Source organism: Amblyomma maculatum, chromosome 1 (genome assembly GCF_055883805.1).
Source record: "Amblyomma maculatum isolate TAMU_Amacu chromosome 1, ASM5588380v1, whole genome shotgun sequence".
NCBI lineage: Eukaryota > Metazoa > Arthropoda > Arachnida > Ixodida > Ixodidae > Amblyomma > Amblyomma maculatum.
The window spans coordinates 50,864,736-50,879,856 of record NC_139344.1 but is presented as its reverse complement, the minus strand read 5'-3'; the positions used below and the strand labels follow the sequence as shown (position 1 = coordinate 50,879,856).

The window sequence follows — 15,121 nt, the reverse complement described above, 5'->3', positions numbered from 1 at the left end:
TAGCAAAATGAAATTGCAGGACCTTGAAAGTTTTTGAAACAACGTTACCGTTTTTTTTTTTTTTGTAGTTTTTGCTTATGACTTCAATGGGGCTGGTGGTTACCTAATGCACGAAAGGAGAAACTGTTTGGGCTCTTCTCGGTTCTAAAGCCCATACGCGTCCTGAAATTCTCGGTCTTCGAATCGACTTCTGTTGCCGGCAGAGCACTGCTGCTGATTGCAACAGACTACTCAAAAAGGATTGCTTTCCAGCCTTTGGGATCGAGCGCAGAAATGTCATGCACATATGCCGGTTATTCTTAGTTCCTATGGATACTCAGATCAGGCTAAACATAACCAAGATCGTTACTTGAAACTATTGCGCAGAACCTATATATTGTCACGTAGTGGTGACAAGCCCAGTAACCACAAATGAAGACATTGACTTTAGCCGTCAAAAGAACTAAGCGAATCGGCGCGGCGATAACAGCAAACGTGTTTGTCGGTCGTCGAACTAAGTATGCAGTTAGACTCCTCAGCGTTCAATTTAAAGGCGTCGTAGAAAACTCAAGATAAAACCGATAAAACTGGATAGAACACAAAGCTAATTTGTGTCCCTACATGCATTCTTAAGAGCTCAGGTTCTAAAATTCGCATTAATAAGACGGACACACAGTTCCGGGCCGGCCAATTTATTTGGGCAGTAATTTTGAGTTCTGTTTGATGTCTGATAGCCAGTCCTCAATTTTCGGCTGCATCCGTGGCGCTTCTTTCAATTTTGAAGAGCAGCTAGAGGTACGGCGGAGGAGCGGTGCGTCGGTAGGTGCTTCGGGTCAGCACCCCGTTCTCGTAGATGTTCACGATCTCGGCCTCGCTCTCTTTGATAACCTCCAGGTCCATCCGGTTGCCCTGGACGACGCGTGTGGAAGTCTGGCGTTCGTAGTCCGATGGCAGGCGCAGAATCGACACGTTAGTGGTAGTGCTCGGTGACTGGTAGTAAGGCGTTGGTGCTGAGACGGTGGGAACGTAGGTTGTCATGGACATGGCTGGTTTCGGTACAAAGGCTGCGGGGGGTACGGTGTAAGGATACTGAGTGGAGGTTGAAGGTTGATACATGCTGTAACTGTATGCTGGATGGCGGCCGGGCGGTGGTGGGGTGTACACGGTAGTCATGGAGTAGCGTGGATAGGTAGCCATGGAAGTTTGCGGGTAGGCAGTCACCGGAGACTGGGTGTAGGAGCAGGACTGCTGCGCACTGCTCTGTCGGGGATGTGGCGGCACGATGTAACAGTAGGTTCGGGATGTGATTGACGGTGAAGGCGGGATAGAGGACTTGCGGAGACGTTCGTCGTACCGCTGACGTGTCGATTCGTTGCCCAGGACGTTGTGAGCCTCGGATATGGAACGAAACATTCTCTCCGCCTTCTTCTTGTTGTCCACGTTTTTGTCAGGGTGCCACTGCAGGGCCAGCGTCTTGTAGGCCTTGTTGATGTCCGCGGCAGTAGCGTCCTGCGTGAGTCCCAGGATGGCGTAGTAATCGGGGCGGTGGGCCATCAGCGAAGCTGTCGCGCAACCACGGACGCAGGCAGGAAATTTTGGCCGAGGGCTCGCTGGCAGGGGCCTCCTCACTTGGCCACGGTAGCTTCCTCTTGAAGACGGGCCCAGGCAGGAACCACCTCGCGTTGCCCTCGGCTGGCCCGGAGCTGGCGACGAATGGTTCCGAATGGCGGACGGGCCTGCGGCACTGGCGATCACGCGCTGTTCTACGCCCCCGTCATCGAGGCATGAGCGCACGCGACGGCAAGCGCGCGAATAGTGGGGCTTTGTCTTCTTTTCTTTTGGCCTCTCAAACTCTAGAATATATTTGCTACTTTCGGGAAACAAAGTATCCGAGAGCTGCAAGAGCTGACGTACGCTTGCGTTATTCCGGAATTGCGAAGTGAGGATCGCAAATGACGTAAATCATTGCTTTTAACTTCACGAAAGTTTAACTTCGCCTCTTCAGTGCGCGCACGATTTGTATTTTGCCTATTTGTACAAGGACAAGCAGCGGTGCACGCCATTTCATAAAATATTTTCTTTGGGCTCTACAATGGTTAACGCAGTAATGAACACACGTATCTAAGAGGAACGTCTTTAAATGAATTAGTCGTTTGCTAAAGGGGTCGATTTCCAACAATTTGCGGCCACGCAGATTTGCTGCTTTGCTGAAGAGTACGGTGCCTTTTCTGTCGCACAATGTTCGGCACGTTGTTAAGCGCTTGGTTCTCCTATACTGCTCCCACCGAGCAAAAGTTAAGTTTATTTTTATTTTTCTTCGCCCTGAAAATCAACTCAAAGAGATTTACCCATCCGCGATTCACGGTCAAAAATTCTAAAGGGCACTTTGCACCACTAAAGTGCGATGAGGCGAAAGCCATTATAGCGCGGTGGATCGTAGCCCTCCACTACGGCACCTCTGTCTCCCTCTCTTCTTTCACTCCCATCTTTCTCCCTTCCTTTACGGCGTGGTGCATGTGTCCGCGGAGAATTGTGACAGATACTGTGCCTTTCTATCCTGTAAATCAATTTGAAACGCCGCTGATGCAAGCTGTACTGACGCCTCCAGGACATCTGGATCTGCTTCTGTTAGATGTGAGGTGCGGCGTCCGAGGAAGAGCCAAATGAAAGGCGCCGCACGGTCGCCTGGATCGAACGCCCTGCGGGGTCAGCTTCGTCTATGCATGAATTGCCTGGTGACGTCATGACCAGTCGTGACGGTACATGGCGCGCCCCTTGTCGAGCACAGCCAGCATTCTATTGAACGCATCAAAGTTTACCGGCGTTCTATAATTCGCTTAAAGGAAATTAAAGGTGCATTATCTGTCACTCGCGGAATCCCGCGATCTTCACGGTAGACAAGGGGAATTATGATGAACGTTTCACAATCCGAGGCGAGGCGCAGTTGGTAAAGCGCTGGGTTGAGGATTCAAGGGATGGAGGTTCGATTCCCGGTAGATACCAGGTTTATTTGTTTATTTTAAGTGTCTTCCTCATGGTATACAAGGATACTCAATGGTGCGCTCTCGAAAGTGTGACACCCTGCGCCGATACCTCTGCCGACAGCTACTGCTGACAATGATGATGCATTAAGGGCTTTCGCCTTAATATCGTGCCTCGTTTCGTCGTGCTATTCGTAAGAGACTTATACATCAAGAAAGGTAGAGCACAAACTGGGCAAGAAAGACGACTAGGTAAAATAAACACCGCGAAGAAGCCACTTAGGTTGGTAGCTTGTCTCTTCGTGCCAGTGATATGTGGAATGTACTCAATGCCGGCTTTGTGAGCGCCAAATGTGGGATAAAGTCTCTAAGAGAGAAAGGTTACTACACCGCCTTTTTTTTTTCTCTTTTCTTCTCTTTTTCTTCAGGACAAGAAGTGTTTCGGGTGGAAGTCCATCCGCGGCGAGATCTGCGCGTCGAGGCTATGGACAACAGTCTGAGCGACATCAACTACTTTCGGCACGAGGACATCGACGACCGCAGCGTGTCCATAAAAGTCGCCAAGTCGCTGGAAGACCTGGTTGACAGAGTAAGTTCGCTTCTAGACTACCTACATAGCACCACAAGGACGGGAATGCGTCGAAGTATTTAGAAGCGCGAGGCTGTCGCGGGGCCTTATCATTCGGACTGCAATTTTTCTGCGTGTAATGTTAGCGTTCTGCGGAGCTCAAAAAACGTCTTGCAAGAGAAAAACGAGGATGCAGACCGACGGACGTGTGCATGCACTTTCATAACCCGAGTAGCTCGATTGGAAGCTTAAGGATGAAGCCAGATTACAAGCTTCCCGAATGGAGGACGCTATATGTCTAAGCATGTCCTCACTATCGTTCAGCCGATCGTCTGTGTGCTATGGAACACAAACAGCCCCGGGGTGCGCATTAAGATTTCTTTTGCCTGACTTGGTATTGAAAGAAAAAATAGAAAGGTGCGAGTCCGTCTTTGGCCGGTACCTTCGGGGCACCGCGGCTTTTGGTCATTTCTTTTTGTCGCATTCTGTTCTTTGCGCTTGATGCAGTGTACACATTGCTGGCTCCGGCGCTGTTTTAGTGTGCGCACCCCCCCCCCCCCTCATTTCTTTGTTTTCATAGCTCCGTGTTGTTTCTGGTCATCGCGCTGTAGAACTAATAATGCCTCCAGGATAAGAAAGCGCGCTCAGAAGCAGCGCCGGCAAAAGTAAGCGTTCTACGTTTTAGTCCTGACCTGTTGACCATCCAACTACACACACAGCCGGAAGCAAATGATTGGCTATCATAGATATGCAGGGTGCGCAGCTATTGAACATCCACGGCCCGCTACGGCTCATTCTTACAAAAGCCCTGTTTAGACGTGCATTCTATTGGCGGTCTATACCTAAGTTCAGCACGCGTACTAGCAAGATGGAACATCAATTTGGACAGAGCTAGCGACGTTGGCAGGTGCCAAATCGTGTCTTTAGTAAGAGCAGTGCAGTGCAACGTGATAAGAAACGCAGTCCGCTCGGAACAGTTTACTGCAGTGCAGTAAACTGCACGTTCGTGTTCTCGCAGAGATCACTCGCCCGCGGGGAAGAACGAGAAGCCTACGTATATATACTGCTCCGACGCCACTACATCCGTGGTGTCTTGAGTGTCCACTCTTGTTCTGCGATGAGTTACTCCTCCCTCTTCACATGTCCTGAAGAATTGTTCAGAACGGCTTATTGCCAAAGTTAGCATCCGCATACCCTTCAACGTAAACAGATCTTTGTGGACCATTCAAGCTGCAACTTCAGAAGACCACTTAATATCAACCGAATTCCTCGATAAAGTTGTCGACTTGCACCAAGACTGAAACATATATGCGACAAACCTTTACTTTGGACCTTTGTGTAGTCTCTATAATTCACCAGTATTACCTTCTTCTTCTTCTTTCCGGAGCCCTCCACTACGGAGTCTTTCACAGCCTAGTTTCCTTGGCAAGTTAAACCGCACAAACCAAACCAAACAACCAAGACGTAAGCAACCTTTCTAATTACTCAAGTCTTGTTTGCTTCTCTTAAAGCATAATACTGAAGCCCAGAAATGTGAAATTGCCAGAAAGGAGTGTTCCACGTTGTACGTGCGCGTTATATGGATCATGTTCTGTTTGGAGCTTACATCTATGACCACGAATGTGATCTTTGTTTGGACGCGTTAATTTTAGTAATAGATGTCAGTCAAAAATGAATCCGCCGCAACAACCTAGAGGGCCGCAACGAAACAGGCTTAATTGGTCCCATCACTCCTGTGACAGATTAGGTTGCCAGGATTGCAACACCGTTTTTTTGCGTGTTTTTATAAAAGCCCAATTGAAATTCTCAATATTGTAACCAGCTATTTCCCAACCTGAGTAACGCATATTGACCGCGGTGTGAGAGCCCGGGTGAAAACGCTTTCAGTGCAACCACTTCCAACGCGAATAGAGGGTCGGGTCGTGCGAGCGGGCGACGGTCGCGCTCCAAGCTCTTGGGACAAGGAATGATAGGGGGGTGATGAGTGCGGTTGCGCCTATTCCCATGGCGCCTAAGTGGCGTGATTTCGCGCGCCCATTAACCGCCATAAGCCCTTAATAAATTCCCGCGCTCTTGAGTTAACTGACCCTTTCCTGTGCAGGGCCAGGAGGCGCTCTCGCGGGCTTAAATAACAGCTCTTATAGGCGCCATCGCGGGTTTGCGTAATAAGGACAATCCTGCAAGGTTGGAGACAGTGAGGGTGGGAAGCAGTGGGATTGCGGACTTAAGAGAAAGGATGTGGACGGGCTGCTGCGTCCTCAATGCGGGCGCCAACCAGTCGCAGGCAGGATGCTGCGAGGGAGGCGGGAGTCAGCTTTCAGAAAAGAAAATGAGCCATCGGCGGTCTTGGAAAGGTTGCGTGATTGCAGCCATTCTCTTGGCCAAACTTCTGAACCACGAGCGGCATTAATCGAGTTGCGTTGTCGCCTTTGTGCTGAGCTTTTTTATTCTTCTCTTATACGTGCTAGCGTGCTTCAGTCTTTGGAACAAGCTTGGGCCAAAGCGGCGGTTCCTATCTCGGCTGCTGAAAGCACTTAACCCAGACGGGCTAAAACGATAGTGACACCGTTTTGTTTTTTGCCGTTAGAGTAATTTGCTATCCCTTTCTGCCAGGGTGTATACGGGATATGAGGCAGCTGTTTCGTTTTGTTTATTGGGACGACGAGCGCGAAGCAAATTGCAGGGAAGTCGAAGCTGATAGCCGGGACTGAGTGTAATACTCCAGCGCCGCCATATCATTTTACTGAGGAGTGTCATGCGCGCAAACATCGTCGGAAGGTTAACCCTAATTATTATTCAGAGACCTGCCACCTTCGTCTTCTACTTCTTTGCATCCGTCTTCTTTTACTTCTGTTCCAGTATTCTTGTTCTCTCCATTTTTGGGGGGTAATCTTTATACGAGCTCTTTTTTGATGCCAAAGCTACCACAGCTATGTTTGTCGAGTACTTTGCTGCGAAGCCGTAATGAAGTCAGAGTACAAGGCAACGTTCCGCGATGACTCGGTATGTCCTTTATTATGGCGGCACTCAACTCAAAAGGAGTAAATGTGTTACCCATTACCAGTAGAACTGTTGTCACTTGCACATTTCTCTCTCCAACTACCGAGGTGCATAGTTGGAGGCCATAACACTGCCCTAGAGGCCTGGTGTAACCCGGTTGACTCACACCCCTTTAAGCATCAGCCGACGCAAACGGCACAAACGCAAAAGCAACAGCAGAACATAGTGCTTTAATTCATGGCGCCGTGTTCTTTTCTGGCTTTTATCTTTTGCATTGGCTACTGTTTCAAAGAGGAAACCTGTTTCTGTGCAGAATAATGGATTTTGGGCTTTGGATTTGGATATGTGGCTTTCCCTTTGTAATCATATACTGGCGGAGGACGAGGTCGATATGGTCGTGCCAACGACGAAAAGCGAAGGATGTTCAGGAATATTGCCTACTGATGGTTTAGCCATCCTCATTTTGGTCGTTCATTAAATGTCTGCGAAGACGGTGCTTCGTAGTTACTAGGTGAAGATGACGACGAAGGCAAATAGTTCGATTCGGCGGTATCTGGTCGGGAAGTCCCCCTCTCAAGGTTATGTTTTACTATGTCGTTTGCAGTTCTTCTCGCCTTCGGTGCAAGCCCCAGGGGCACGCGTCGAGTCGAGTTTATCAATATCCGCAACTTCTTTACTGCAGTCGTCAGACCGCCGTGTTAACGGTACTCAAAGTTATTCGGAATCCTGTCTCGCTTTTCTTTGTTCGTGGCCAATTCTTTCCACTCAATCCTGCGATCATTCCGTTTCAGCATTTTTTTTTTCCTTCTGCTTTATTCTCGTTTGCGTAGGCTAAACACCTGTCTTTTCCCTTGCAATCGCTTAAGTCGTTATCTTATCTGCCCCATCACGGCCAGTTCCTCCTCGTGTGTGTGCGTAAACAACAGCTGCAGTGAGTCGTAGCACTCGTCAAGCAATATTGTAAAACTCTATGAGCTGGGATAACAATGAAGATCTCAAGCCTCAAAAGTTGCGGTCATTGTTCGCACGTAGTTCAAGATGAAATTTCTGCAATAAGTGAAAGTGCGCTGACGTAGCCTTCTCTCCATACGCATCACTACTATTAATGAACCTCTCTATCACAGTGTATGCTCGTTGCTCGTGGATTGAAGCGTAGTGTGAGAACAATATTTCTGTGCGCTTTAGAGAAGCGAACGAGCATAGTTCAGCGCACAGCGCATCGAGAAGTAAATCATTAGCCTTCCTTATCTGTCATAGCGGTGCTGTCAGGCGCGCACCGTAAAGAAATCCCCCCCCCCCCCCCCCCCCCTTCCTCTTTCGCATTGGTCGCGGCCACGTCCAGTCCTGTGAAACTTGCTGAAACTTCATTCCACGGCCCTATTGCATCCGGACTGCATGGAAATTCTGCCGCCGCTGTAGACAGTTGAGGCGCTATCCGAGCACCCACAAGTAATAGCCAATGCGTCATGCCTGTACATGAAGTTAATAAGAAACAGTACCCGAACTCATATGCTAAACAGAGCGCATAGCCGGCGGCGTAACTGACCGTGGTTTGCTTGCTGATGTGTCTTCTTGTTCTCACTTTGCAGCCTGATCCTCAGAGCGTCTTGAAATTCAAGCTCACCTGCCGAGGAGCTTCGGGAACGGTAAGTAATCTTGGAGGCCTCATGATGTGTGGAAAGAAAATCACCGTATGAGGGAGCTTATCGTTTAGCTATATGGCACGCCGAGTAGAAAACCAGTGCCGTTGAGGGAACTGCAGTTGAATGAAAACTGAGGACAGTGTGTCATTGGCGCCCACGGTACCATTTCAACACCTCGCAAGTTCGGATAGTGAGGGTATACTATATACTTCATACTGCGCCGAACAACGGTTGCGTAGTCCCCATCGGTTCGCACGGCCGAAAGCTAACCGTAAAGCAAGCCGCCTTCTCGGCCTTTAATCGTATGAACGAAGCCTTGCTCTCCTTGCCATTCCAGTCAGCAGACCCGCATGTATGCTGCCTTGCAAAGCAACCGCATCCTTGTCGCGTTTATTTACTCGCAATGTGCCGAGCTTACGGATCAACTCAATGGATTCTATGCCCTATTTAAACGTGAGGTGCGTCATTTCTATGTAAACCTATTTCCCGCTACACTTAACATGTAAAATTGGGAGTACTACTTAGCTTAATAAATTTAATAGATCAGTTTCTCGCCCTCAGAGCGACACCACGTACCAGTGCAAGCGCAGGTTCGCATTTTGTAACCGCTTCGCGCCGGTCACTTCGTCGGTCGCGATACAGTGACAGGGGACGATAAGAATGCTCTCCGATCGGGCGCCGTATTAATGCGCCGCAAGGCCGATTAAAGTTCAATCCCTTATTTGCTGGGGCCGGGCGTAGCTAGACAATAGTGGCGAGTGATGCAGTGAAGTCAAGGTGCCATGTACATAGCGCGCTTAAGTGCGACGATAACAGTTACGCAATCAGGCATGGACAAATAACCGAGATATTCTATTGAGGTCTAATAAAGGAGTAATTACTCATTGTCATCCACCCGAGTGCAGCCTTACGGCTACAAAGGAAAGCTAAACATCTTTCGCAGAAACTTCGTAGTTAAAGAAAAATTCGTCCTGATCAGGGGATCGAGCCCGGCACCACCGCCTTTCCGGGGCGGTCGCTCTACCGACTGAGCTAACCAGGACGGCTAGTAGCAGATCATATTGCGGATTGATCTATAATTCGAAGTCTTAGCTTACTTCCTGGTGGTCTTTTCTTTTCTTTTTTTTTTCTTTTTTTTTTTTTTTCTAACTGCATTAGACACATATGGCGTGTCAGAGCCGGCGTTCGGGACCTGGAGCAAGTTTGCGGGAAATATAGTGACCTCAGCCGTTACGGTCGATAGTACCACCTCTTTGAGAACATGGCGAGAAGGAGCCCTGAGTGTGGCCTTTCTTCGTATGGGTGTTCTTCGCAGCTGGGTTTTTGCTTCGCCACGCAATAGCCATGCAATATTAGGTTCAGAAAAACAAGTAAATTGCTTCCCACACCGCCCATAGTAGATCTTCCTGCTCATTGTTGCGTGTGCTTCTAACTCGAAAGTGTAAACATCAGCCACGTTTCGTCTGGTCTGTGATATAACATGATGCATCGGGGCCGCTCTTATGTGCACATTTTACACAAGCAAAATGCCGCTTCCGCAAAGCTCTGCTGGCGGAGATGTCTTCCATTCTAAACGATACACTCATGGCCGAATGGGCGTTCGCGTTCGATTCGTACAGTTAAGATTGCACATTCTTGCCTGTAAGCTCTACACTCTGTTCACCTACACTCACTGTGGAGTGTACGAAAAAGGACGGAAGTTTAATTATTTCCATGCCTTCACAGCTTTAGTAACGTTAGTTATTGGGCTGGTCGGTTCTGCTAGCTAATCCTAAAAAAACAATGTGCTACACAAATGGCTCAAAAGAGAGGGGGACGAGTGCCGGCGAACAGAACCCTGCGCTCGACGTCCTTTTTCTAGTGTCATTTTTATGTAGCACCTTCTTTATTAAAAAAAAAAATTACACCTCTACTGATGTACCGAAGTAGGTACTGAGAGAGCTCTAAATTATTTGATATGAGGCGTCCACAGACCGACCAAGTTTTTCAAGAAAACAATACGTCGCGCCAAATTTCCATTCACACGCGGGCGGCGCGTACGATTTGCGAATACTCTAAAAGCTGATTTTTCTCCTCCCGTCTTCCTAAATTGAGCAACAATATATTCCCACCCTATCTGCTAAACATAGTTATTGAAAAAAGAAAACGAGAGCTTGCCTTAATATCTCAAGTTGTGAAAATGTCAAGGGGTCATTTGCTTCTAAAGTCAGTGGTATCGCCTACTCGCTGACATAAAAATACGAAGCACCATTCCATTCACAATGTTGTTTTCTGTTGTGCTATGCTTTTTCAGGACGAAGCCTTTCTGCCTGTCACCGTCTACATCCAGGACGTGAATGACCACGCTCCAGAGTTCCAAAACGTGCCATACCACCTCGAAGTTGACGAGGTGAGTACGAATGCCCTTCAGTGCTTCTCTTATCGACTTGTTTTTGCGCCTCAGCGCATTGTCCGTCACACCCGTAACGCCGAAATGCCGCATCCTCCTCCCGAATAAACTAGAGGTTCACGCGACCTAGCAATTTCAGAACGTGAAGGCTTCTGACTGTGCTGCGACATTTTTTCACATATGGTTTATGCTCCTTACTAAGACACGCTAGCGAAAAGCTTCCGCAATTTTCTCGGCGATGTGTTGCGATTAAAAGACAACAATGCCAGGGGAGGGAATTGACAGCTTTCCTAATTGCAGGTAAGCTGATTTACAGGCACATGTTTTCCAACCAAAGACCCTCGCTCCCAGACTGCCCTTATTTCTTGCACAGTCCATAAAAGAGGTTAGCGCGAGGGGAAAAATGTCAGTCTACCACTGCTGTATTCTTGCTTGGAAAGAAGAGAGAGAGATTCTCTGTAAACCTGAACTCCAGACATGCATCAGAGGCCATTGTCGGAAGGGAACAATACTTGCCTTCATTTCCCCTTTGTGTTCACACAGTGTCCCACCCCTGTTCTGAACACAAAAGGGAAGACCACGAGTTGCGAAGCCCAGGTCGCCCTACAAGATTTTTATTAAGCTAGAAACCAATAACGGTGATATGACACCACAGTGTTTTAGAATAAGAGCAAAGTTTGTATTTGCTGGAAAGCCTATTCTGTGACTGCTTCGTGCGACAAATTCCCGCATGTAAGTTATGGGCATCTCCTCCTTTCCTATTCTAAAAATGACGTAAGAATGCTGTCTGTGAACGAGGGTTTTTGGTTGGAAAACACCCCTCTAAGTCAGCTTATCTGCAATTTTGAAAGTTGTCACGAGGCAAGTCCGGGATTATCAACAGCGCTCCGTTTTCATAGTCTTGTACCCACAGGCAGCATTTTCTTAGATGTCGCCCTTCCTTTCTGCACAGTTTGCACTTTAGGTCGGAAACATTTCTATCGCGCGTTGCCCGCGGAAACGTGCGTGATGTTCTGGTTCGCTTCGCTCTCAGTTGACGATTGCTAAGTGTTACCCGTTCTGGTGCTCGTAGTAATGTATATCTATATAAGGTGATTTTGATGTCTCAGTATTTTTCTGTCCGATTCCTTCGCCTAATGCATATAATTTCACATTAGTTCCAGGAATGTTCAGGCAAGGAAGTTTCAATTTTATGCGTGTCATGCTGACCGTCATCGATCAGAAAAACTCGTCTAGCTTGTTGTATTCCTATGCCGTAAGATTCCAAGTTCTCTTTAACGCGCTTTCCGCCCATTATCACAACACTAGTTTTTGTCCACTGCGCCTGCCGCAAGTCTATTACCGACATCAGAAAGCACAACACCTGGCGGCCGAACTGACTTGCTCCACCACGAGCTGTCCCATCGCCGGTGCGTTCAAATGTTTCTCCCCCCGACCGAACACCACGCGTGAAGGAAACTTTCTGCGTCCAGCCAGGCATCTTAGGTGGCGAAACCGCGGCTTGCCGCTGTGCAAGACCTCCGCTCCGTTCTGGCTCCGCGCAATCCCCCTTTTCTCCACGGAGTGTCGCTAGAGGCGTCGCGCACAGCCTATCGTTAGCCGGGGGCCAGGACGAGACAGTTGAAGCGCGCGGCTGACGTCGTCTTGCGGCGTAGATAACAATTTCACGGCCCGTCAGGCTCTGCTACTGGGCTCATTCTAGCGAGAGGACGACCGAGCTGGCGAGAAAGGGCGGGCCACTACTTCCTTCTCTGGGCGCGTTTAATAATCGAGCCGAGCTCCCCCCCCCCCATCCTCGGTCTTTCGGCCCTATGGCTCTATTCCGCCGCATTCCGCTACACGGGCGCGCCGGATCTTCGCGCACGCTGTCCCGCGGCTGCTCCTTGCGCATTTGGGCTCCCTCTGTCTATCCGCGGCTGCCTTCTCTCCGCAGCATATTGTTCTTGAATGGCGGTGCTTCATATCGACGGTAGTTGTATTTTGTTGTGGTTGTCACTGGGGTAACTAGGCGGGCACCCATCTGAAATAGACGAACGGCCATCGCGAACGTACGAAGTGGAAGTCTGCAACTCGGTATGACTATATCATTGGCATGCTGTCTTTATGTCCTTGCTACCGAGGAGCCTCATTGCGAAGTTCAGTAATGGGATGCACAACGCTGGCGGTTCGATGAGCAAGCGCTTTACGAGCGTGCCCGGAACTGGGCCAGCTGTAGTAAGCGCAGCATTTCTGTAGAAAAGAAAATGATAAGTTGGATCTGTGAGGCCTGACTCGCGAAATAAGCGCCACGACGAGGGAATAGCATGCCTTATATTCGGTTAGTGTCGGGCCCAAAGGAGGCATTTTGCGGTAAGCAATCGACGGTAAGAAAATGTCCGAAACGCGCTCGTAGATGTCTCTAAAAGCAGCCTTCAGCAAAACACCCCAGAGCTCGCTTTGACGCAAGTCTCGGCACGCTCATTCATCAAAAGCGTGAACTCAAAGCGCAAAATATTGCAGTACAGTCGTCCCCACATCTGGTTAGAGCACATGATCGCCGCGCTCTGCTGTGAACGTATGGTAGTTTCCGTTGCATGGCGGACCCGATGTAACATTTGAAGCCATGGGGAGTTCGAACACCATATATGGGAATGCGCACGCACTTTAAGGTGTTGCCTGTCTTACTTCGAGGGGCGACTCGTAAATCAGGCAAGTGTACTTCGCGATGCGCCGTTCGAGCACTGCAGACAGGTGTGTGGATGACGACTGTGTGTATATTTTCAAGTTCAGCATCTTGGTGTAGTGTACCCAGGAAAAAAACAACATGACGTGGAGACAGTTCTTGACCCGTTTTTTATCTGGGGACTGCCCTTGATGTTTAACACTGCGTAAATGCGAATCAGTTATGTATATATAATGAGAGAGAGGAAAAAAGCAAGAAAGAAAGAAAGAAAGAAAGAAAGAAAGAAAGAAAGAAAGAAAGAAAGAAAGAAAGAAAGAAAGAAAGAAAGAAAGAAAGAAAGAAAGAAAGAAAGAAAGAAAGAAAGAAAGAAAGAAAGAAAGAAAGAAGGAGAGGTGAGGGAGGGAGGTAACAGCTGAACTAGGGCTCAACCTTTTCCATTGCATGCGGATACTAAATTTTGTGCGTGTATTTAGATTAACTTGCACACATAAAAGAGGTAGGTATGATGCTGCAAAACACGCGAATAGTACCGCCACATGTTTAAAAATAAATGCGATAGCAGCGGCTCATTCTCTGAGTATGAAGGAAGCTAATTTGATGGATACGAAGCCGTACCAGCTTTAGCCAAGGCATATGCGTGGCCCGCTGTCAAAGCAGGGCACGAAAAACAAAGCTGGAAAGGCAACTCAGTCTGGGTAAAACAAACTGAGATTGAAACCTTGGAACCTCCTCGTGTTCATTTTGATACACTCGGAGCTCTCATTTCGCGCGAATACTGCACGATACATACATGAATCATATTTAGCGAGAGACGTCTAACGACTTTATTCTTTTTTTTAGAGAGCCACGCAGAGGTACGCTGAGCCTGCAGGGTGAGAGAGAAAGAGAGAAAAGGTTTTGACAGATGCCGATCTGCACTGTACTTTCGACCATTTCATTTTAGTAGCAGCGTGCGGGGTTCCACACAAAGCACCAAATGTAAAAAGAGCACTTACTCGACGAAAGGCCGCAAAGCACCCAGATGGTCGGCCGATAGATGAAACAGCCTTTCAGCTAGCACGGTGCGTTACACGTTTTTTCCATATTCCACTTTATGACGGGCCCGACGTAACTGCAGGTAGGCCTGTATTAACGGAGAGCTGTGCCTGCTTCAGATCCGCCGCTTCATGACAGTTCAGTTCGCTTTTTTGATACCGACTTTGCTGTTAGACACTACTGTATTTTCAAAGCGACTGCCGACCGGAGTCGTAAAAAGGTAAGGGGAACAGAAAATTGAATAAAGTTCAGAAGTCCACACGAACGTAATGAACAAGTGACCCCTGTTCTTGAGCAAGAGGCGCTGGATGCCGTGCTTCCTTTCGCCTGGCCGTATCGGGCGCAGCACAAGCTCTGGCCAGTGGTCCAGACGGCGCGCACATAAAAATTGGCGCAGCGAACAACGGTACCGTGCGTTCGCCCCGTGCGCTTGCCGCAGCAGTGGACAGAAGGCGGGCGAGTGTGACGCGGCTGCGGCTTTTCCATAGAGCGAGGCAATGAGGGGAGGTCCGGAAAACCCCGAGAGCCTGCCAGCATTGCTCTGCCGCCGCAGCAGCGGAACGACGACGCCCAGGGGAACGCTTCGTGGCGCCACGCTCCGGATGCCCAGGTCCTCCTCGTCCGGCTCGTTTTGGCGGTGTTACGACCAAGCATCCGCACTTGCGCGCTCTATTGTTCGCCTGTGGGCATGGAAAAGTATTGTGAATATGTGGTGATGGTCCAATGGCTCTAAGTGAGCCTGTTTCCAGGAATCCTGTTTTGTAAGCCTGTTTTGCTTTGTGGAGGCCTGCAAATGCCAAATTGACCCTGTCAAGAGAACGTCTGGAAAAACACAAAGAAACGTCCCCCTGCGGGAAATGCAGG

At 48.8% G+C, this 15,121-nt stretch overlaps 2 protein-coding genes across 2 annotated transcripts in view; one reads left to right on the top strand and one right to left on the bottom strand.

The window, feature by feature from the left end:
* Nucleotides 1-768: 768 nt before the first annotated feature.
* LOC146202355 (uncharacterized) lies at nt 769-1,533 on the bottom strand. Its single transcript, XM_084601011.1, has one exon. The coding sequence runs from the start codon at nt 1,531-1,533 to the stop codon at nt 769-771; it is 765 nt and encodes a 254-aa protein (XP_084457137.1).
* A 1,895-nt stretch (nt 1,534-3,428) lies between these two features.
* Nucleotides 3,429-15,121, top strand: part of LOC146202354 (protocadherin Fat 3-like) — a 148,120-nt gene continuing 136,427 nt past the window's right edge. Inside the window, exons 1-3 of the mRNA XM_084588125.1 lie at nt 3,429-3,549; nt 8,118-8,174; nt 10,465-10,560. Of these exons, the coding sequence (XP_084444251.1) occupies nt 3,445-3,549; nt 8,118-8,174; nt 10,465-10,560 (258 nt within the window). The 5' untranslated portion in view covers nt 3,429-3,444. The remainder of the gene's footprint in view (nt 3,550-8,117; nt 8,175-10,464; nt 10,561-15,121) is intronic.

Coding starts and splice junctions, on each gene's coding strand:
- LOC146202355 (XM_084601011.1), bottom strand. CDS start 1,533: ATGGCCCACCGCCCCGATTACTACGCCATCCTGGGACTCACGCAGGAC.